The 24,422-nt window shown below is 35.6% G+C and overlaps 1 protein-coding gene across 2 annotated transcripts in view; it reads left to right on the top strand.

Annotated features, from left to right (window-relative positions):
- The first annotated feature begins 9,659 nt into the window (after window positions 1–9,659).
- SLC38A11 (solute carrier family 38 member 11) overlaps window positions 9,660–24,422 on the top strand; it is a 52,644-nt gene continuing 37,881 nt past the window's right edge. The window contains exons 1-6 of one of the 2 annotated variants that reach the window (XM_021703194.1): window positions 9,660–9,698; window positions 10,196–10,313; window positions 12,482–12,556; window positions 18,580–18,714; window positions 19,812–19,877; window positions 23,072–23,178. In XM_021703194.1, the coding sequence (XP_021558869.1) occupies window positions 9,660–9,698; window positions 10,196–10,313; window positions 12,482–12,556; window positions 18,580–18,714; window positions 19,812–19,877; window positions 23,072–23,178 (540 nt within the window). Of the gene's footprint in view, window positions 9,699–10,195; window positions 10,314–12,481; window positions 12,557–18,579; window positions 18,715–19,811; window positions 19,878–23,071; window positions 23,179–24,422 lie in introns of those variants that run through there. The other variant, XM_021703195.1, reaches the window with a different exon arrangement.

Here is a 24,422-nt window from a genome sequence, read left to right as displayed (position 1 = left end):
ACCCAGTCATCAGGGGTCCCTACGCTTTTGTGAATTTTGCCTCCAGAAGCTCAACCAGGTTTTCACAATAAATACTAGAGAAAAGTCTCCTCTTGTTTACTGTAAGAGGAGGGGGAAAGAATAATCTTTAAATACTCCAGAGCATTCTGTTCTTCCTTAACAAGGTCCACCCTCAGGAAAAGCTATTTAACCAGAGCCTAGCCTGCTGTGGTTTTATCTGAGCCTAACTGACCTGGGGGAAAGAAAACAAATAACTCCAGCCTCCTCTAACCATCCTATCCCACCTAAGGGGGAAGGGAGTACTGAGAAGCACATGTGGAGTTCACAATCCAGAGGTATAGACTCACTAAAAGACAGAGACTTACTAATAGAATTATAGAATGCTTCCCCTCTACCCTCTTCACCATCACATTACTAAAGGCTTATTTATAGCAGTTCTTTTTATCCAGTAAATCATGTCCAGCTATCAAGAAAAAAATATAAGACATACCAAAAGACAAAAAAACACAGTCTGAAGACACAAAGCTAGCATCAGAATCAGACTCTGATAGAGGAGGGATGTTGGAATTCTCAGACAAGGAATTTAAAACAACTATAATTAAGATGCTAACAGTTCTAGTGAACAAAGTAGAAGGCATGAAAGAACCAATGGACAATGTAAGCAGAAAAATGAAATCCTAAGAAAGAGCCAAAATGAAATGGTAGAGATAAAAAACACTGTGACAGAAATGAAGAATATCTTTAATGGGCTCATTAGTAGACCAGATTTGGCTGAGGACATAATCTCTGAGCTTGAGGATATCTAAATAGAAAAGTCCAAAATTGAAAAGCTAACAGAAAAAAGACTGAAAAAAAAAAAAACCTCAAAAAACACAAACCCAGAACAGAATATCCAAGAACTATGGGACAACTATGAAAGGTGTACCATATGAATATTAGCTATACCAGGAGGAGAAGAAAAAGAGGAACAGAGGAAATACTGAAACAAGAATGAGAATTTCCCCCAAAATAGTATCAGACATCAAACCACAGATCCAGCAAGCTCAGAGAACACCAAGCAGGATAAATGCAAAAAACAACAAAACAAAACAAAACAAAACAAAACAAAAAACCCTAGGAATATTATTTTCAAACCATAGAAAATCAAAGATAGAGAAGAAGTTCTTTAAAAAAAAAAAAAAAAAAAGCCAGGGGGAAAATACCTGGCCTATACAGGAACAATGATAAGACTTAACCATACCCAGCTTCTCCTCAGAAACTACATAAGCAAGAAGAAAGTACAGTGAACTCTTTAAAGTATAGAGAGAAAAAAACTCATCTACCTAGAATTCTGTACCCTGCAAAGATAACCTTCAAAAGTGAAAGAGAAATACAAAATTGAGGGAATTTGTTACCAGTAGACCTGCCTTGCAAGAAATATTAAAATGGCTTATTTAGAGGGAAGAAAATATGTCAAAAACTTGGATCTATATAAACAAGAGAAGAACACTGGAGAAGAAGTAAGTGAAGGTAAAATAAAAACTTATTTTTCTTATTCTTAATTGATCTAACAGATAACAGTTTGTTCAAATAGGAGCAACAACAATGTATTCGATCAAATATGCTTATATGTATACTATACATATGTATGCTTATATGTAAGTAAATGAATGACAGAAATGATACAAGAGATGGGAGAGAGGAATTAGGATTTTTAAATTATTATAAGGTACTTGCACTACCTGTAAAGCAGTAGAGTGTTTTTGAAAGTGGACTTGGATTAGGTATAAATGTACTTTGTAAACTCTATGGCAACCACTTTAAAAAGTAAAAAAATAAGTACAACTGATAGTCTAAGAAAAGAGAGAAAATGGAATCATGCAAAATGTTCAAATAAAACCATAAAACACAGAAAAAGTGTGGGAGACAAAAATAGGAACAAAGAACAGGGACAACAAACAGAAAACGGTAAAGAAATGTGATAGATATTAATCCAGCTATATCTCTAATCACTTTGAAAGTCAGTGAAAAGACAGAGATTACCAGAGTGGATCAAAAAACAAGACTCAATTATATTTTATATACAGGAAACCCATTTTAAATATGAGTACATGTATAGGTCAAAAGTAAATGAATGGAAATATGCTATGCTAACATTAATCAAAAGAAAGCAGGAGTAGCTATATTAATTTCAGACAGAGCAGACTTCAGAACAAGGAAAGTCATCAGGGATAGAAGAGTATTGCATAATGATAAAGGGGTCTCTTCTACAAGAAGTCATAACAATCCTTAACATGTATGTGCCTAATAATGGAACATTAAAACACGTGAGACAAAAATAGATAGAACTACAAGAATAAAACAGATAAATATACTATTATAGTTGGAAATTTTAGCTGTATCAGAGATGGATATATCTATCAGGCAAAAAACCAGTAAGGACATAGTTGAATTAAAAAATACAATCAATCTACTGGATATAGTTGATATCTATAGACTACTTCACCCAACAAGAGCAGAATACATATTCCTCTCAAGCATGCATGGAACATTCATCAAGATAGAGGACATTCTGGACCATAAAACACACCTTAACAACTTTAAAAGAATAGAAATCATACAAGGTCTGCTTACAAACCAAAACAAAATTAAACTAGAAATCAATGACAGAAAAATAGTTAGAACATACCAAATATTTGGAAATTAAACAACACGAAAGACTGAAAAAATCAATAAGCCTATAGGTAGGCTAACTAAGAAAAGAGAGAAGGTACAAATTAGTAATTTCAGGTATGAAAGTGGGGACATCACTATAAATCCCATGGACATTAAAGGATAATTAAGGAATATTATGAAAAACTCAATGCCCATAAGTTTAATAATCTAAATGAGATGGAACAATTCCTTGAAAAATACAATCTGCCAAAACTTACAGAAGAAATAGATAATGTGAATAGGCCTATATCTGTTACATACATTGAATCAATAATTAATAGCCTTCTCAAACAGAAAACACCAGGTCCAGATGGATTCACTGGTGAATTCTACCAAAGATTTAAGGTAGAAATTATATTTGTTCTCTACAATCACTTGCAGAAAATAGAATCAGATGAACTACTTCCTAACTCATTCTATGAAGCCAGCATTGAACTAATACCAAACTAGAGAAAGACATTGCTAGAAAAGAAAACTACAGACCAATATCTCTCAGGAACATAGATTCAAAAATCCTCAACAAAATAATGAATCAATTCAATATTGTTCAATTAAGTATTATTCAAATTCAATTAAATTGAGTCCAACAGTGTACAAAAAGAATTATACACCACAACCAAGAGGAATTTATCCCAGGTATGCTAGGCTAGTTCAAAATTCAGAAATCCATTAATGTAATCGATCACATCAACAGGGTAAAGAAGGAAAAAAATCACATGATGATATCACTAGATGCAGAAAACACAGTTGACAAAATCCAACACTTATTCATGATAAAAATTCTCAGAACACAGGAATAGGGGGACCTTCCTTAACTTGATACAGAATATGTACAACAAACCTTCAGCAAACATCATGCTTAATAGTAAGAAACTCAAAGCTTTCCCACTAAGCTAGGTAATAAGGCAAAGGATGTCCCCTCTCATCATTGCTTTTTAGCATCATACTGGAAGTCCTAAATAATGCAAGCAAGACAGGAAAAGGAAACAAAAGGTGTACAGATTGGGAAGGAAAAAATAAAACTGTCTTTGTTCATAGGTGATATGATCATCTATGCAGAACACTGGAAAGAATTGGGAATGAAAAATCCCTGGAACTAATAAGTGATTATAGCAAGATTTCAGGTTACAAGGTTAGTAAGCAAAGCCAATTACTTTCCTATAAACTAGCAAAGAACAAGTGTAATCTGAAATTCAAAAGCACAATACATTAGCACCCAGGAAATTCAATACTTAGGTATAAATACTTAGGACTGACACTACCTGACTTCAAGATTTACTATAAAGTTACAGTCATAAAGACAGTGGGGAAATGGTGAAAGACTAGATAAACAGATCAGTGGAAGAGATAAGAGAATCCAGAAATAAACCTACATAATATAGTCAACTTATCTTTGACAAATGAGCAAAGACAATACAATGGAGTTTCTTCAACAAATGGTGCTGGAACAACAGGACATGTACATTTTAAAAAAAGGAAACCAAACACCAAACTTAGCACCCTTAAAAAATTAATTTAAAATGGATCACAGATCTAAATGTAAAATGCAAAATCATAAAAATCTTAGAAGATAGCATCCAAAATCTAGATGATCTTGGGTTTGGCAATGACTTTTTAAATACAACACCAAAGGCACAATCCATAAAGAAGCACTTGATAAATGGGACTTCATTAAAATTAAAAATATCTGCTCTAAAAAAAAAAAAAACTGTCAAGAGAATGAAAAGAAAACCCACTGGCTGGGAGAATATATTTGCAAAAGATAATACCTGATAAAGAACTGTTATCCAAAATACACAGAAACTCTTAAAACTCAACAATGAAAATCAACCCAATTAAAAAGTGGCCAAAGACACTAACAGACACCTCACCAAAGATACACAGGTGACCAACAAGTACATGAAAAGATGCCCCACATTATATGTCATCAGGGAAATGCAAATTAAAGCAATGAAATACCAGTACACATCTATTAGAATGGGCAAAATATAGAACTTTGACAACATCAAATTCAGGCAAGGGATGTGAAACAACAGGAAATCTCATTCATTCATTTTACCATTCAATGCAAATGGTACAGCCACTTTGGGAGAAAGTTTGATTATTTCTTACAAAAGTAAACATACTCTTACATAGGACCCAGCAATCGTACTCCTTGGTATTTACCCAAAGGAGCTAAAAACTTTTGTCTACACACAGATGTTTATAGCAGCATTATTCATAACTTCCAGAACTTGGAAGCAACCAAGATGTCCTTCAGGAGACAAATGGATAAACTGTGGTACATACAGACAACGAAATATTATTTAACACTAAAAAGAAATGAGCCATCAAGCCATAAAGTCATGGAGGAAACTTAAATGCATATAACTAAGTGCAAGCAGCTGATCTGAAAAGGCTACATATTGTTTGATTCCAACTATATGACATTCTGGAAGGCAACTCCGGTCACCACTATACCACCAAGGCACATATATATAATATTCTGGAAAAGACAAAACTATAAAGACAGTAAAAATATCAGTTGTTCCAGGGATTAGGGGGCAGGAGGACGGGGATAAAACAGCGGAGCACGGAGAATTTTTAAAGCAGTTGAAACTACTCTGTATGATACTGTAATGATAGACACATAGTTATATATTTGTCCAAATCCACAGAATGTGTAACATCAACAGTAACCCTAATGTAAACTGTGGAGTACAGGTGATAATGATGTGCCAATGTAGGTTCATCAATTCTAAAAAATGTGCCTCTCTGGGGGGGGATGTTAATAATGGGAGAGGCTATGCATATGTGGGGTCAAGGAGTATAAGGGAAATCTCTGTACCTTCACCTCAATTTTGCTCTAAACCTAAAACGGCTCAAAATAAAAATAAAACATTCAGTTTTTAAAATATAAATAAAAACTAAACAGCAAAAAAAAAAGTATAGGAAATCCTTTCTTAGTTATCTATCATTGTATAACAAATAGTCCCAAAACTAATGGTCTAAAACAAAAATAAACATTTATTATCTCACATTTTTGTGGGTCAGGAAGGAGCAGCTTGATTGAGTCGCTCTGGCTCAGGTTGCAGTTGGAATGGTGGCTGGGGCTGCAGTCATCTGAAGGCTTGCCTGGGGCTAAAGGATTCCCTTTCAATGTATCACTCACAAGGCATTGGCAGGAGGCTTCAGTTTCTTGCTATGAGGACCTTGAATGCATTCATGACACTGCAACTGGCTTCTACTAGAGTGAGTGATCTGAGAGAGAACAAGGCAGAAACCACAATGACTTTTATGACTTAGAATCAGAGGTTATACATATTGCAATTTATTAGAAGCAAGTCACTGAGTCCAGCCCTCATTCAAGGGAAGGGGAAAGAAGCTCCACTTCCTGAAGGAAGGAGTTTCAGAGAATTTGTAGACATATTTTAAGCTACCATACAGCCCATATTCACAAAAAGAAAAAATGCACACACATACAAAAACACATATAATATATTGAAAAAAGTCTTAAAGATAATTAAAGGTACAAAGACAATCATTTAAAATTCTTTCTCCTTTTTATTTTATTTTTTACTTTTTAAAAACAAACTTTTTTTTTGTAATTAAAAAAGGAAAAGTTTACAAGTTTTACAAATTTACAGTCCTAAATATTTGTGGTCATTATAGTGAAACATTATACTTAATCAGTAAGTCAACATGGACAGAATCGATATCTTTATTTATCCTCCTTATCCATGAATTTGATATTTTTTCCACTTATTTAATTTCTCTTGATTATTGTAATTTTCTCTAAAGAGACTGTGCACATCTTTGGTTGAATTTCTTGCTGAGTATTTGCTATTCTCTGACACTATTAAAAATTAGTTTCTTTTTATTATAATATCTAGTTGTTTGTTGTTGTTTTTGAAAAATTAATATATTTGCAGGTAACTCTTTTATCTAGTCAACTTCCTAAAGTCTCTATTACTTCTAATATTTTCCCTTCTAATATTTTATTTTGATTTTTTTTATATAAACAATCTTATTATCTGAAAATGATGGTTTTATTTCTACCTTTCCAATCCTCATACCTCTAATTTCTTTTTCTTTTCTTATTGCTTAAGGCCACAGACTCCAACATCATCTTTAAAAAAGTCATGATCAGGGGTATTTTTGTTTCATTTCTTAATTAAATGAAAATACTTCCAAAATTTCCCCATTGATGAAAATATCTGCTATAATTTATTAGTTTAAGGAAGTTGTCTTCTATTTCTAATTTACAAAGAGGAATTTTTCAATTGTGAATTCAACATTATCAAACTTTTTTCTGTATCTAGTAAAATAATTACATGGTTTTGGTTTTCTCTTATAATCTGATAATGTGGGAAATTACGTTTATAGATTTTTTAAGTTAAGCCACCCTTTCATACTTGAGGTATACCCAACTTTGTCATGATATTGTTAACTTTTCATACACTGTTGGAGTCAATTTGCTAATATTTTATTTGGAATTTTTGAATCTGTATTTTTTAGTAAAATAATGCTGGGATTTTCTCTCTTATTGCATTTGTATTAGGATTAAGATTACTAATTTTGAGTATATCAAAAGTATATATTTTGCATAATTAAAAAAATGCCACAAATAGTTTTAAAAGAAAGAAGCTGGGAGAAAATATGTGCAAAATATGTAAGTGACATAAATTGGCACCCCAAATACATAAGTAACTCTCACACATCGATAAGAAAAAGACTAACAACCAAAATCAAAAGGGCAAAGGATATAAAATGAAATTCACAAAGAGGACAACCTAAATATTTAATTACATTCATCAAATATTATAAAAAGATTCTCAACCACACTATAGATTGGGACAATACAAATTTATACAGTAAGTATATACCATTTAAGAACCCATCAGAACAACAAAACTTAAAAAAAAAAAACAAAAAACCAAGGAAGTCCTGGTGTTGTAGACAATGCAAAAAAAACAGGAATTCCATCTCTGCTGGTGGGAGTGTTATTGATACTACCATTCTGTAGAGCAATTTGGGAATATTTTGTGAAGTTTAAATATGCATGATTTATTTCCTAACAATTTTACTGCTAGAGAATCTGTCATTTAATATGTTCCAGGAGGGTGTAAAATTAGAACCTTAACAACCTTCAGTAGGAGGATAGCTAACTGAACTGTGAGAGATAAAATGAATAAACTCTACCTACTTATATCTATATATCTTGAAAACTGTATATTAGGTAAACAAACACTAATGCTAGTGGGAAAAATAACATGTACAATATGGAACCATCTTTTGTATATCTTGAAAACATACACATCAATGTCATATATTATTTATGGCTACAAATGAATGAGTTAAAACATAAAGCATGGATAGAAAAGATATACACCAACTTCATGAATTAGATGACTTCAGGGTGAAGAGAAAGGAATGGGGATGGACAAAGGGGTTTCCACTGCAATATTAAAAGTTTATTTTTGCAGTAGAAGAAAATGTGACAAAATGTTAACATTTGTTGGGGCATCTGGGTGGCTCAGTCAGTTGAGCCTCTGATCTTGATTTCGGATCAGGTCATGATCTCGGGGCTCCTGGGATCCAACCCCAGGAAGGGTTCTCTGCTCAACACAGAGTCTGCTGGAGATTCTGTCCCTCTCCCTCCCCTTGCTCAAGCTCTCTCTCGCTCTCTCACTCTCTCTCTCAAATAAATAAATAAATAAAATCACATGTTAACATCTGTGGGGGCACCTGGGTGACTCAGACGGTTAGGCATCTGCCTTGGGCTCAGGTCATGATCCCAGGGTTCCGATGGAGGCTGGAGGAGGCTCCCTGCTCGACGGGAAGTCTGCTTCTCCCTCTCCCTCTGCCCCTCCCCCACCCCGCTCGTGTTCTCTCTCTCTCTGAAATAAATAAAATCTTTTTTAAAAATGTTAACATTTGTTAATTTGATATAGAGCTTATTTTATACTTCTCTTTAGCTTTTCTCATATTTTTAAATGTTTCATAATTTAAAAGAACTTCTTTAGTAAGTATTTGATAAGTACGGTATTATATCACCACTCTTACTGTCCTTGAAACGTTTCTCTATGTATTCTCTTTGTGATTGAATACTCCCTGGGCCAGTTTCTTCATCTGTAATATAAGAAGGGTGTATAGGTGATCATTGAAGATTCTTTCTACTTCAGCTATTCTAAGTGCCTTCCCTTTCCCATCCCCCTTACACTTCCCTCCTCCCTGCTTTTAAGATTCACTACCTGAATCCATCATCAATCCATCTCCTTTTCCACTCTTTAAGTCTGCTTTTCTGAAAAGTCATTAGGAAACATTTAACCAAAGCATGCTCAGTATTCAACTTTGCTAAAACTCTAGAAAAGTTTTTTGTTTGGTTGGTTGTTTTCCATTTAAAATAAAAGTCCCATATTTTCATCTAGCATCTCTGACACAGAAGTTGTGTAGGGAATGGGAGGAGGTGGTAATAGAAACCATGCTCCATGGGAGCAGCGGTGCTACTGCGTTCTTACCTGGGCATCAGACTCCAGCCAAAGAGCAGCTAACTTTGGAATGGACTAAAATGAAGGCATCGTAACTCTTTTTACAATCTGGGCAGGGCAGTGTAGGGCGGAACACACTGTGCTTTCCAACCCGAGGTGGGGTGAAAAAGGAGGGTACAGGGAGAGAGGGCTGCCCAGATCAGAAACATCCTGTAGCATCCTGCGGTAGAAGGAGGGTGCATTGGCTGGGCAAGCTCCCGTAGGGAAGAGCTCCGGGCTGCGGCAGCCAAGTGAGCTCTGGGCTGCAACCCGCGCCCCGGGGCGGGGGCGGGGGGAGCTGAGGAGGTGGGGCCAGGGGCAACCGCGGGACCGCTCGCTCCCCTCTCCCGCCGCGCGCAGACTCCAGCTGTAGGAGGTCGCCGAGGAGGCTGGGCAGGCTTGAGTGGGCTATCGAGGCGCTCGAGCCTTCCACGTACTGAGGACTCTGTAGCAGCCATGGGCTACCAGGCACAGGGGCCCGTCATCCCGCCGCAGGTAAAGCTGGGACGTGGGGCAGCTTCTGCAGCCAGGTCCTTTCCAGTTTCATTCACCCTGCAATAGAGAGCAGCTAACTTCACCTGGGGTCTTGGTTTAGCACCGCGGAAAGTTCTCCAGGAGAAAAAGTTTTGCCTCCATCTGACTTTTTTTTTTCTTGGCAGGCACTTTTCAATATAACCCCTTTAATCTCACAAAATCGCATCATTGGCTCCCTAACAGATCCTGTATTCTGGGATTCCATGCAGCAGTCCTTGAACTTGGCGCAGCTGTAATTGGGACATTTTAGAATGGAGTTTGTTTACAATGCTCTGTTGAATTACCTGTTATTGTTACTCTTTATTGTATTATACTAATCATTATTTTCTTACAGTTACTGACATTACTAATTATTACTACTAATGTCGTGTTGGTGTCCTGCGTTGCGTATTTGTCTAACACTTTTCTAATTTTTTGACCTAGTGAATACTTAATTGCCATTTTATATATTAAAACAGAGCAATCTAGATGACAGAGAAACCCTCGTTTCTGAACATAAGCACAAAGGGAAAACTTACCGTCAGTTCACAGCTGTTTTTAATGTTGTCAACTCCATTATAGGATCTGGTATAATAGGTAAGTGTTGTTTTGTTTTGTTTTAAATTTTAAGTGAAAAGACAAAATTTAAAACTCTTACCATGTTGCTTGTATTGATTATTTTTAAGGAAAAAATCTTAAATAATAGAATTGGTAAATTTTTCCATAAAAACCATCCTTTTTTCCCAATGTAACTATGTGCATCACAACAGTGTCTTTTATGCTGAAGCTGGGGTCGTGATTCAGACTTTTTCTTCATTTGAGAGCATCCCCCATATGTGGTAGTCTAAGGTGGATCTGCATATGGGATATGCTCAATTTATTTTTATAGGCTATATGGTCAATTGATAATGCTGCCTAATACACTTTTTCCCCCTTCCTGAAGGTTCCACCATTATTTAAACCACCTTTCTATGACCTTCTAGAGTGTAAATCTCCAGATAGTTGGTAATATGGAAGGTACATGAGTTTAATGTGAAAACAACAATCTTGTGAAAAATTAAATCATACAGTATTTCCTTACCTATCTATCCAGTTTTAATTTTAAAGTACAAACTTATTATGATATATTAATTTTAAGTATCATTCAATCAATAAGTAGATATTGGTTGAATGAAAATGCATAGATTTTTTTAACAAAGGAGCCAAATAATCAGAATTGAAAGAAATGAGCAGCTCGTATTTTCCCAGTTTGAACCAAGGGGAAAATTCTGACAAAATAAAGTGTGTTGCATTATAGTAATTAAGGCAATTACTTTTTCAGTGCTGATTATTCTTTTTTTTTTAAGATTTTATTTATTTATTTGAGAGAGAGAGAGCACAAGCAGGGGGAGCAGCAGAGGGAGTGGGAGAAGAAGGCTCCCTGCTGAGCAGGGAACCTGATGCAGGGCTCCATCCCAGGCCCCCTGGATCATGACCTGAGCCACCCAGGCACCCCTAATTATTCTTTTTTTTATTTGAAAACATCCAATTTAAGAAAAAGCAAGGACAAAACAAAATCCTGCAATATGCATTGAGAATACTTTTTCCTGTAAAGTTTTGACATTTTAGTTACAGTCATCATTGAACATTTATCTGAATTGAGTTACTTTTTTCATCTTTTACAAGCTGATGTGTTTCTTTATGTTACTTGTTTCCATATATAGACAGTTCTTTTTAATGGCACATAAAATAGAGGTATGTGAGGCAAAGTAATCAAGTAGGGGCAAAGATTTGTTTGAAACTCTACCTCCATGAACTAGGGAGATGTGGACAGCTCTACTTGGCAGAATTCCAGAGTTAATTCCTGAAGTGAACACTTGAAGTTGATTCATGTCAGCAACATTAAAAAATAGCTCTTAATTATGTTCAGCAGATATTTTAAGGGAAAATTTTCCAGAGAATAAAAACTCTGGGTGGATATATTTTAAATATGTTTTATCTTAAGTATTTTATTGCCCATAATCTAAAATTGACCATTTCCAAAAAAATTCATAAGAAATACTTTTATATACCACTTCAGCTTTATAAAAAACACTTTTGGTGTGCCCGGGTGGCTCAGTCGGTTAAGCATCTGCTTTTGGCTGAGATCATGGTCCCAGGGTCCTCGGATCGAGCCCAAGGTAGGGCACCCTGCTCAGTGTGGAGTCTGCTTCTCCCTCTTCCTCTGATCCTCCCCCTGCTCCTGTTCTTGCTCTCTCTCTCTCAAATGAATAAATAAATTTTTTAAAAAATACATAAATAGTAAAAAAAATTAAAAATTAATAAATAATGAAAAATATTTTGCCTTCTCATTTTCTCTCCTGGTTACCCACTGGATTCTGGAGTCAGTCTTTTTTCATATCCCATAATCCTTTTGTGCTCTTATTACCCTCTCTGCTTTCCCAGCTAGTGTGTAAGGAAAGCTTTATGTCATTATTTTCCATATATTCAAGGTCATATTCCCTCCTCACCCTGAAGTGAATTGGCATCTGTTTTTCATTTGCTGCTTTCTTATTCTTATTCCATCATCTCATAAACTTGCTCTCTTGACGTGTCCTTAGCTTGCATTCTATTCTGAAATAGTATTAATATGCTAACATTTAATTTGAGTAGTAATATGCACTGTTTACAACCATGTCCTATAAATGTCAACTTACTTAGCCTGTTATATATAGGAATTGGGGGAAGCTTCTATATCTCTATATGCTTTATTAATATGATGGGTGGGGCATTTTATATTTTTCCAGGATTGCCTTATTCAATGAAGCAAGCTGGCTTTCCTCTGGGAATATTGCTTTTATTTGGGGTTTCATATGTTACAGGTAAAATACTATGTAATTGTTTTTTCCTACAACTTAAATTGTGCAATGATGATTACACACACACACACACACAATAATTGGATTTCCTAATTAAGAAGTGCAACAAATAATCCTAAAGAATTCAGACATTTATGTCTGAGAAGATTTACTTTTCCTGCTAATCCCCTGAACAGATTAGAAAAGCATTATATATTACCAAGTCTAAATCCTTTTCATGTGCCTTTTTCACTTTATGCAGAGAGTGGTAGATGGGAGTCATTTTAAAGGCTGATTAATGCTGAGACTGCTTTGAAAGGGTAGACATCAGGCCTTCCCTTCCCACAAAAAACCTTAAGCAGGTGTACACAAATAAACAACTTTTTCTAGCTATTTTTGTGCAAGTAGAACTAAAAGTCCTGCTGCTCAACCAGCAGGGTTCACCACCCACTCCCCACCTCTCCTGTGCCTGCCCAGGCTCCCTGCCTGCCACTATCTTTAAGTGCAGCACTAAGGTGCTTCTGTATCACTTCCCTTCTGCTTCCCCCTTTTCATGTAACAAGTTCGTTCACACTCACGTTTTGCCATTCTTCCATCTGAGTACAGGCTTTACAACTTATAATCACCTCCTCTTCCTGCTGTTCTCATCCCTGCCCTGTCACCCCACCAGCTCACCTCATGCCAATCACAGGGTCCTTCCTCTACCTTGGGATCAATGGTGAAAAAGGCAGTGATCACAGATACCCCCTGCAGTGGTTGTTTTTATGGTGGCCACTATATGTGGTCACTTAGATGCTCTTTTACCAGGGAATGTAAAACACCTCAGCCTTGTTTTTTCAGTATTGACCTGGCTCTCAATGGCACCACCTTTCTGTGAGCTTATGATCCCCAGCCACCGTTTCCCCACAGCCTTCAGCCAAAGACTGACTGATAGGAACACAAAAGCTGTGCGTGCTTGAGCGCACACACACCTGCGCCCCTGGCCTGGAGAGACCAATGTTTGTTGCAGGTGCAGCTAGTCTCCACCGGAGACCACCTCCGTGCTGAACTGTTTCCCCTGCCCTTTCCTGTCACTCCCATTCTCTTGAAGAGCGCTCCCTCAAAGACCCTTGTCCAAAAATCTCTGACCCATCTCTGCTTCCGGAGACCCTGACCGAGATGCCATGCCCTCAAAAAATCTCAGGTTTTGAAGACCAGCCTGTAACTCTGCCATTTTTTTCCCTCAGGCTGAGGAAGAGAGAGTAAAGCATGCCATAGATACCAAAGTCAGAGCTGCAGAAGCACTGGACTGCCTTCCTCCCTCCTTTCGTCTCACCGCCTGTTCTCCCCAAACCTAAGCTGCTTCAAGCTTCTACAGCTCTTACTTTGTAGCTTAAGACCCATAACATAGTAAGGTGGGACCCGTAACATTATGCTTATTCAGAGTTGGTGGTGTTTAAAAACTGCACTCCATTCATGAGAACATTCATCACACTAAAAAATCCCATTCAAGGATTACCCTTGTAGTTTTTAATTTCCTGTTTCCCAGTCAGCACTAACAATTAATTTCCGCCCAGGCATAATAACCATGGCTTATTTAAGTACATTGTAAACATGTATGCACACTCTAAGCTAGTAGATAGAAAAAAATTAAAAAATACATATCACCTAAGAATTAAATACTTGAGGTGAATTAAGTCACATTATACACAAATAAATCATAATGTGAATAACTTTCTCAACTAATGTTATGCATAAACTTACAGAAAAGAGTGTAAGCAGCCCTTTGCAAAGTCGTATACTACAAATTTATTAATCAGTAGAAATTAGTTACTCTTGTTCAGTTGCAAGATCAAAATCTTTAGTTTTGATGAATAAAGGATGACCACACAGAAGCAAAAAAATTTATAGACTATGACTCATTTTATTTCTTAATTAGGCTTTTAAGAGGAAAATCTACAAGTAGGGTATAATACTGAGTTTTTCTTTAAATTGACACTGTAATTACACAATGGTTTTTCTCTATATGCTTTTGTGTTTTTAAGGCCTCTAATGAGATATGTCCAGCTCAGCAGGTAGTTTTTCTAAGTTCTGTTTCCATGTTTGTGAAATGTTGGGGAATAAGAAAAAATTACTGATTTAAAAGAAAATTTTTATGTTGAATGACATGGACTCATTCATGGATTTATCTAAAATTTTCATGCAATATATTTAAAGTGAGATCAAAATGTTGTATTGATTGATATTTCAGATTCCTAAAGCTCTTAAGATATATATTTATAGCTTGTACTTTACAAGTAGAGAAACACATTTATTACTGACTAAATTCTTAGCAAATTGTTAACTTTAAGCAATGTATTTTGAACTTTTATAAAAGTCAGCATTCTCATCCCAAACATACAGTTCTTCACCAAAACTTCACAACATCTGTGAAACTGGTTACCTCCTCTCTGTGACTGAGGTCCTCATTCTTTCTCTTCGTTGGTCAGTAAGTTGCTGTTGAGTTTTCCTGCCGTTAGCATCTGACCATTTCCTGATGAGTCTTCCATATCGCTGCAGAATTACCTTCATAAAACCTCAGTCTGGTCTCTCTCATGTCCCCAATCAAGGCATTCCATTACTGTATAATGACAATAGAAAAAGAAACCATTGCATTCAAATTCCTTCATAGCTCAGCCACAATCTGAACTTTCAGTATCATCTCCAATTAATCTAACCTCTCTTTCACATAGTGGCCAACATTACCATGTGTAGAAGTTATGTTTTAGCCATTCTGGACTATTCCAATCCCTGGAGAATGTGCTTTCTTGCTGCCTTCCCATGGATAGTCTCCCTACTTGACATTCTTTTTCTTCTCTGCCTGGTGAAATCCTGTATCCAAGACCTACTCCTCTGTGAAGTTTTCCCGGTTTAAACAAAGGCAATATAATTAATTGCTGTGTTCTTTGTGCTTGCAGAGTATTTTAAAATATGCTCATTAGGCCATTTATCACATTAAATTTTAATCAGATATGTAGACATCTAGCAATCCTGCTATATTGACTTATTCAACAAATATTTAGTGACTTTGCTGCCATTATATCAGTGAAGAACATTATTCCTGCCTGTTGAAGCTCACAATGTAGTGTCAGGCAGACAAAAACAGAATTATAATACTTTATGAAAAATGCCATATTAAAAATATGGGCAAGATGATAGGGATATTGGCATTTAACCCAGTCTCAAAGGAGTAGGCATATTTTGGGGACAAAAAGACACCTCTACTGACTGTTTATGAGTGAGCAAAGAAAATGGAAGGGTACTCTAAGCAGATGGAAATGTGGAGATGCAAAAGGGAACTTTGTGAGTGATTCCATCTGCTTAAGCATAGGGTTGATGTTTGTAAGTGGAAAGGGAGGAAGTTAGAGGTTTGCAGAGGCATTTATGAAGGCTCCCATGTAATGATAATCATTACCACTTCCTGAGGACTGGCTTGATGCTGAGCGTAATGCAGCCACTGTGCTTAATCCTTCTGACTCTATGAAATAGGTATTCGTGTTCCATTTTTATGAAGAAAGAAATTGAGACTTTAAGAGGTTAAAATGACTTGCCCAAGGTTAGCAGTTACTGACAACAGAGTTGAAACTTTGATTAAGTGCATGGATTTTGGAGCCAGACTACCAGGATCTGAGTCCCGACTCTTCCTTTCTAGCTCTGTGAAGTTCAGCGATTTGCTTAACCTTCCGAGCTCGCTTTTCTCATCTATTAAAGAGGGAGTGGAGGGTAATAATTGCACCTACTTAGAGTTGTTGAGAAGCTTAAACAAGTCAATATGCATAAAGCACTTAGGAAAAAGCTTGGCATACAAAAAGTGTTGTGAAAGTATTTGCTAGTATTTTTGCGGTTCTTCTCATTGTTATTATTATCAGACTCCAGATACAGTACTTTTTCCACCACCAGATGCAGCCTATAAGAAACAGCCAAAAGTAGCACAAGCTCTCATTCATTGTGCCAGGCATTGTGGCTGACATGTAAACATTAATCCTCACAGACTCATCAAGGTTTGGTGTATTGTCTTACATTACAGATGAGACTCAAGAAAGTCAAGTCTTCCACCCAGGATCACATAATAAATCATTTTTCCTGCCTCATGAAAAGGATTTTTTTTTTTTTACCTAAAAGTATTAGAGGATTCCCCGGAGGATTTTAAGCAGAAGACAAGATCAGATTTATGCTGTGGTCAGATCCATCTGGTACAGGAGGGATGTCAAGAAAATCTTGGTAGGGTGGGAATGTTAAAAGTGTTTTGAAGAGAGGCCAGATTCACAGATGTGAGAACTATTAGGAGTTTTCGTAGTAATCCAGGTGAGAAATGATAAAACGCTAAAATAAAGTAGATTAGAGATTAGAAGTGAGAGGACACCATCGAATAATTTATGATGCAATAGTTGATGGATTTCGGGCGCCTGGGTGGCTCAGTTGGTTAAGCAACTGCCTTCGGCTCAGGTCATGATCCTGGAGTCCCAGGATCGAGTCCCGCATCGGGCTCCCTGCTCAGCAGGGAGTCTGCTTCTCCCTCTGACCCTCCCCCCTCTCATGTGCTCTCTCTCATTCTCTCTCTCTCTCAAATAAATAAATAAAATCTTTAAAAAAAAAAAAGTTAATGGATTTGGTGACCAAAAGAATGTAGCAGGTGATGGGTAATGAGAAGGCTAGGGTGATGCTCAAATTTCTGCTGGTACTGTTCACAGTTTGGAGAAATATAGATGGAGATACGGGTTCTAGAACAAATATATAAATCAGAATTTGGACATTTAAAATCAAGATGTCTATGAGATCTCCAAGATAAAATGTTTATTAGAGAGTTAGATATAGAAATTTGGAGTTTTGGAGGAGTCGAGGTTGAAGATACAATTTTAAAAGGGTTAATAACATCTGTGTGAAAATTAAAGCTGTAGGGATGAATAAGCCCACAGTAGGACATTTTGAAGAGTGAGAAAAAAGTCCAAGAATCCAGGTTTTAAAGAAATTGGTGAAAAACTGTATATGATTGGTCAAAAAGGTAGGAGGAAATCCAAAAGAAAGTGATGTCACAAAGGCCAAGGGAAGGTGACTGAGGAAGAGAATAGTGAGCAGAAAAAAAAAAAAAAACAACTGCTATGAAATAGCAAATTAGATTAAGATTTAGGAGGTGTCGTTTGGATTTATCAAATTGGAGCTCACTGGTGAATTTGTTGAAAGAAGATTCAATGATGTGGGAGGGAATCAAGGTGGAAAGCACATTGCAATGATTTCTATTTTCTTCTTTGTATTTTAATGCATTTCCAAATTATTTAAAGGATAAAAAAAAATCAACTGTGATGGAAGCATGAGCGAGAAAAGAGAAAAAACAAGAATCACATAGCTGTGTACCCAGTACAACTTAAGTGTCATTCATTAAGTGCTCAAAAAACATTGAGTTAAATGAAAAAAAAGGAGAGATTAACTTTTAATTACATAATTTCTGTATATTTGCATCTTCAATTCCAACTCTAACATGAGAGCTTAAGTCTTTAAAATGTAAATTTAAAAAAATTCTTGGAGTTCTCTCTTAACCATAACTATAAAATAAAGTTACTAATTGTACTTTGTTATAAAACCAATGATCTAATTCTCCTCAATCTATTTTTTTTCTGAATGCTTACATCATTTTTCATTCTCGGTTTTCACACACTGAACATCTATGAAATATTTGATTACCTACATTCTGCTGCTTGGACCGTTGAGCCACATTCTGTTAAAGTCGTTACACTAGTTAGGTTAGGAAAGTAAAACCTGATGCTTTGACTCTAGTCTGCATACCCTCTTCTGCCCAGTTCATTGCACAGATATGTTAAGTGTATTTGCATCTCAATTGAAAAATATATAACTGGAAACAGTACTGTTTCATGAAAGGTAATGTTTTATGAACAGAAAGTAAGCCTTGCCAAGCCAATTGACTATAGCATTAAATTAAACTCGTTAAAGTTTCTCTTTCTTTAAGTCAAAATACAAAAAGTTTTTGTATTAAATGTAATCTGACATTTGTTTAATGGCTGTTTTTGCCACAGACTTTTCCCTTGTTTTATTGATAAAAGGAGGGGCCCTTTCTGGAACAGACACGTACCAGTCTTTCGTCAATAAAACCTTCGGCTTTCCAGGATATCTCCTCCTCTCTGTTCTTCAGTTTTTTTATCCTTTTATAGGTAGGTTGAATGTGAAAATGAAAATGTAACTCTTTCATAAACATACAACTATTTCTGAAGAAGGTAGTTTTAATAGGAGATTAAAAGTGAATAGGTAAAAATGGGGCACCTGGGTGGCTCAGTTGGTTAAGCGACTGCCTTCGGCTCAGGTCATGATCCTGGAGTCCCTGGATCGAGTCCCGCATCGGGCTCCCTGCTCAGCGGGGCGTCAGCTCCCTCTGACCCTCTTCCCTCTTGTGCTGTCTCTCATTCTCTCTCTCTCAAATAAATAAATAAAATCTTTTAAAAAAAAAAAGTGAATAGGTAAAATAATAGATTTCTTCCGCGGCTGAAATATGTTTTTTTGAAAACCTAAGGGTTTGTGAAAGCCATGTACAAGGCCAACATGTAATTTAAAATCTGTACCATAATGGTGAACATGTCCCCTAGCACTTCTTAGGTAAATTGTTAACATTCACCAATGACCAAATTGACATCATTTTTTAAATCAATAATACAGAATCTATTGGTCAAACCATTAGCTCCTTTTTCAAATAAGGGGATATTTGGGAGCCTTCACAATTTTCTATTATTGTTCCTCACTTTGAACAATGCATGTATGCCTGAAAACATATGTGGAAATTGAACTTTTGTGGCAAAACAAATCACATTTTAAATGACTAAGGAAACTCACAATTATTTAAAGTTGTTCTGGAAAGAATCAATTCGTGAAGTGAAAATGTTCTTGTAATATAAATTGATATTCTCCCATATATTTGTTGTCTAGTTATTTTTTGAAATTATACATATTTGTAGTCACAATATATATTTGAAAGAATTAGGATTATGCCAATATTTTGGAATAACTGATTACTTTCAAAATAGTTAATGGGTATTAAGGAGGGCACTTGTGATGGGCACCAGGTATTGTATGTAAGTGATGAATCACTAAATTCTACACCTGAAACTAATATTACACTGTATGTTAACTAACTGGAATTTAAATAAAAACTTGGGGGAAAAATAAAGTGTATTTAGCAAAAAAAAAAAATCAAAATATTCAAGATGAAATATGTGATGGCTTCTTGGTAACTGTATTGTTTTAACTATGTTTTTAGCTATGATAAGTTACAACATAATAACTGGAGATACGTTGAGCAAAGTTTTCCAAAGAATCCCAGGAGGTGAGTCAATGTATATAATTTATGTATTATTCATAGTTAATGCCGTTCATAATAATTTACAAGCAAAATATTTGCAAGTGGAAGAGTTGGATGACTTCAAGTATCTGGCAATATCCATGATCCATTCTGATCCTAAAGCATTAATCTACTTTTATATATAGTTTAGTTCTTACTTAGCTGTTTAAAGGATATCATTACTATTCATATGCTTAAAATACTTTGTACTTTAAATACCTAATGCTACATATCACCAACTCTATGTAGTTAACATTTTTCATGTCTTCTTTTTACAATGCCATTTCTAAAATAAGCAAGCTGACTTTTTTCTCCATTATTTGTATTAAGATATAATTTAATATAGTAAAATTAGCCCTTTTTAATGTTTAGTTCCGTAACATATAGTTTGACAAATGCATATATAGTCATATATCCACAACTACAATCAAAATACAGAACAATTCCATCACCCACCCTCCAAAATTTTCCTTATTTCCCTGTGTAGTCAAACCCTCCCTAATCTACAGCTCCTGGCAACCACTGATCTGATTTCTCTCCCTAGTTTTGCTTTTCCCAGAATGACAAATAAATGGCATCATATAGCATGGAGCCTTTCAAGTCTGGCATCCTTCCTTTAGTATAGTGCATTTGAGATTCATCCAAGTTTTTGGTTGTATCAGTAGTTTGCTCTTTTTTTTTTTTTTTTTTAGCTGCTGAGGTGTATTCCACCATATGAATGTACAACAGTTTGTCTATCCCCCAGTGGAGGGACATTTGGGTTGTTTCGTTTGGCATGATTCTGAAAAACCATTGTGAACACTTCAGTCAGACCTTTTCAACATGTGCCACAACCCTGTGCCCTATTCAGCCTTTTACCATATCATGGCAATTTGAATAATTCAGACATCATGAGTCTTTTTGTTCTGAAGAGCTTCTCACCCAAGCCACACAATCCTCATTTCATAGTGACCTACTCGATAGTTGTTATCATCGTTAAAAGTGATGCAAAAACACCTTTCCTCTTAGTGCTGAATCACTCCTTCTAGAGACACACAAACCAAAATAAAACAAAACCTAAAACTAGAAATTGCACCTACTCCTTTCACAGAGTTTAGTGGAAAAGGAAATCAGGGAGACTTGACCATCAAATCACAGACCCACTGCTTGCTTGCTTGCTATGTGATCTTGAGAAGGTTAATGCCCTCTCTGAGTTTTAGTTTCTTCATCTTTAAATTGTGGGGTATAACCTGCTTCACAGAATTATTGTGGGAAAGAGCAGAGGTAATACAGACAGTGCTTAGCATATAGTAGACTCTCCCAACACTGTTAGCTCTTAGCAGGGGGCTTCTGTTCTAGCCCCCAACTACAAACCATGTTTTCATAAATGGAGATCATGTGAGTGGATAGAATACTCAGGAAAAATGCAAAGAATATAATGTCATATATAAAATACGACCTAATCATGTAAATTTTCTATTTTCATAAACAACTAAGGAAAAAAACAAGAAAAAATATATTCACATGTAAACTGTGATTATCTTTTAATTGCAGGAGTCATGAGATTTTTTCTGTTTCCTTTGTTGTTTTGGTTTTTCAAAGGAGCATATATTAATTTAGAAAAATCTTTTTATAACTTTATTTTCATTTAAAATGCTTATTAAGGTGTATTTTTTTGTTAGAAGATCAGGATAAATAATGGATCTCATCATTAGATCCTTACTTAAAAATGTCCCTTATGGTAATAGAGATCCTTTGTTAGTAGGCTCCTCTCTGCTATTCATAGCATTTTATTTCAGTGTTTTTCTAGGACTTAGAATTTTCCCAGTGAAGGAAATCTATATTTTCTACCAAAAACATTGGTAAAGCAAATGATTTGAAAGGGTAAACAGAAACAAATATACAAATAATTTAATTCAAATTATGCTCACCAGAAATATGTAAATAGTTGAGTTCAAGGTTTCGGGAACTTGAACTTCCTGTTTCAGTGTTTTGATTCGCAACTTTATGGTGATTGCTTAGTTAGATCTGAGTTAAGCAAATATTCATGAGATTATTTTATTACAGTGTATACATATGCATGTCACATTTATACCACTTTGAAATTGTATCTGGGAACTTCCCTGTGAGTTTACTAACCATACAAGAAAATTAATCTCACTTACTTTTCCCGGTAATAGCTTTCTTTTTCTTTTATCTTTTTTTTTTTTTTTTAACCACACTCACTCGCTTATTCTACAGACTTTAGACTTTGCAGAAATTAATGAACAAAGACTTGGTACCACTGGGGACATTTCAAAAACATAATGATATGATCTCTGAAGGAATTCAATATGAGCTAAAAAATGTAAGCAGTGGTATCTTCCTTGGAATAGATATATAGCTCCCAAAGTTAACACTGGGATTAGCACAGCCTTAAAAATATATAAATCCTGGGAAGTATGTCTTATTTTATGTTTACAGCTTTTGCTTGTATTTGATGATAGGACACGTGCACACACACCCCCCCCCCCCAACACACACACAATTATATACTCATTGTGATAGCAAAGACTCTGCAGCAAACGCCAGTTTCAACAGTCCTTCCCGATGGCTTCCCTATATTGCTTCTGTCTCCTTTTCTTCAGGGAAACCACTTCTTTCTCAACAAAAGTATAGAAATAGAATATTTTTATCTAAAGCTTGAGTCTTGAAATTTCAAGCTCTACTGTTCAAGTCTCTCCAGGATACAGAAGTTTAAAAAGAAGAAAAAAAGCCTCAGAACATGCCCTCTCCTCATGTAGCTTACTTCCTAGAGAAGGGATTTGCCAGTAGAGGGTTTTGGACAGAGTGACATTGTGTTTTTAGCCTTGGGGAAGGATCTCTGTACCTTCCAGATTAAAAGTATATTCTAAGGGGGATAAAGGAAGGGTAGAAGCAGGAAAACTGATTAGGAGGCTATTAAAGAATTTGAATGCAAAATATTATAAGATTATTTGAACTATAGGTTCATCCTTAAGTTCTTTTGTATTTACATTTTTGTGAGTTATTTCTATTTTTTACATGGTTTTATGGAATTTATTTACTCGAAATCTTTGTTATTTTGATAACATTTAAAGTTATTTAAGTCATTTTTGCACTTAAATATTTGACTGCTTACTTGTATCGTTGGTGTGTTAACTCATACCTATAAAGACTTTATAATATTTATTGTGTTTTAGTTGACCCTAAAAACTTGCTTATTGGTCGCCACTTCATCATCATGCTCTCCACAGCTGCCTTTACTCTGCCTTTGTCCTTGTATCGAGATATAACGAAGCTTGGAAAGGTAACTTACATCTAAGGCTCAGAAATGCACTTTGTTACCTGCACTGATTTTGTCAAATGACTGTCTACGTAGCCAAGTTCTTAATTACAGTATTTATCTTAGTTTCTTTCTTACCTTTCTTTCTAGGGTAGATACTCTGATGTCAGACACCATACTTCCAATTTAAAAAATAAAAAGAACTATACTTACACCAAGTCTAATTTGCTGAAAAAAATGTTCTATCATTTTTTACAGATAGTAGTTTAAATAATTTAAATTTAGACTAAATTTAAGAAGTAAGGATGAGGGGCGCCTGGGTGGCTCAGTTGGTTAGGCGACTGCCTTCGGCTCCGGTCACGATCCTGGAGTCCCTGGATTGAGTCCCGCATCAGGCTCCCTGCTCGGCAGGGAGTCTGCTTCTCCCTCTGACCCTCCTCCCTCTCATGCTCTCTGTCTCTTATTCTCTCTGTCTCAAATAAATAAATAAAATCTTGAAAAAAAAAAGAATTAAGGATGAATCACTTCACTGGCTCAAAATTTTTTTGTAAACTACAGTGTGTTTCATCCACTGAATTATGGATATTATTGTGTCATTGATTAATTCATGAGAATTTGGCCAGTGTATATGGTTCTTATTGCTAAAGAGAAATGATGATGCATTTCTAATGAAACCAACCAAATAATTATTCAACTCACCATATAAGCTCATCTGCATAGGTTAGCCTTTATCTACCTGTATTTTTATTTCCTTACTCTCAAGGAGTGTTGGAGTGTTGTATTTTATGCAAAATATTATTGGCATTATATTTACACTATGCCAAGCATTCTGATGAAAAGTTTTTAAAAAGAGCTATTTATGTATTTTTATGTTCTAATTTGAAAAGTCCAACAGTTGAGTGAATTTTACTTTTCACTGTGACGTTTCATGTGTATTCACGGTTATGGATCCTTCCTTAAGGATCTTGTTATGGATCCTATTACCCACAGTCCTTCCAGGTAAAGCTGAGAGTGGAGATGATATTCCAAATATTCTGACCACTCTACCTTTGTTCCCTAACAGACTTCCAGAAATAAACAAGAGTCCATCAAAAGCGGCTTTTTTGTGAATTATCTGAAATGCTGAACAATTTTCCATTTCCCATGTTGTAGACATAAATGTTATCTTCGGAGAGCAGAAGGCCAGGCATTCATGAAAAGAAAGCTAATATTCTATCATATTATTAATACCTGAACATTTTCCCCTAAGTGTCTCTTAAGTAAATCTC

Source organism: Neomonachus schauinslandi, chromosome 3, assembly GCF_002201575.2.
Source record: "Neomonachus schauinslandi chromosome 3, ASM220157v2, whole genome shotgun sequence".
Taxonomy (NCBI): Eukaryota; Metazoa; Chordata; class Mammalia; order Carnivora; family Phocidae; genus Neomonachus; species Neomonachus schauinslandi.
This window is presented reverse-complemented; position numbering and strand designations above follow the sequence as displayed.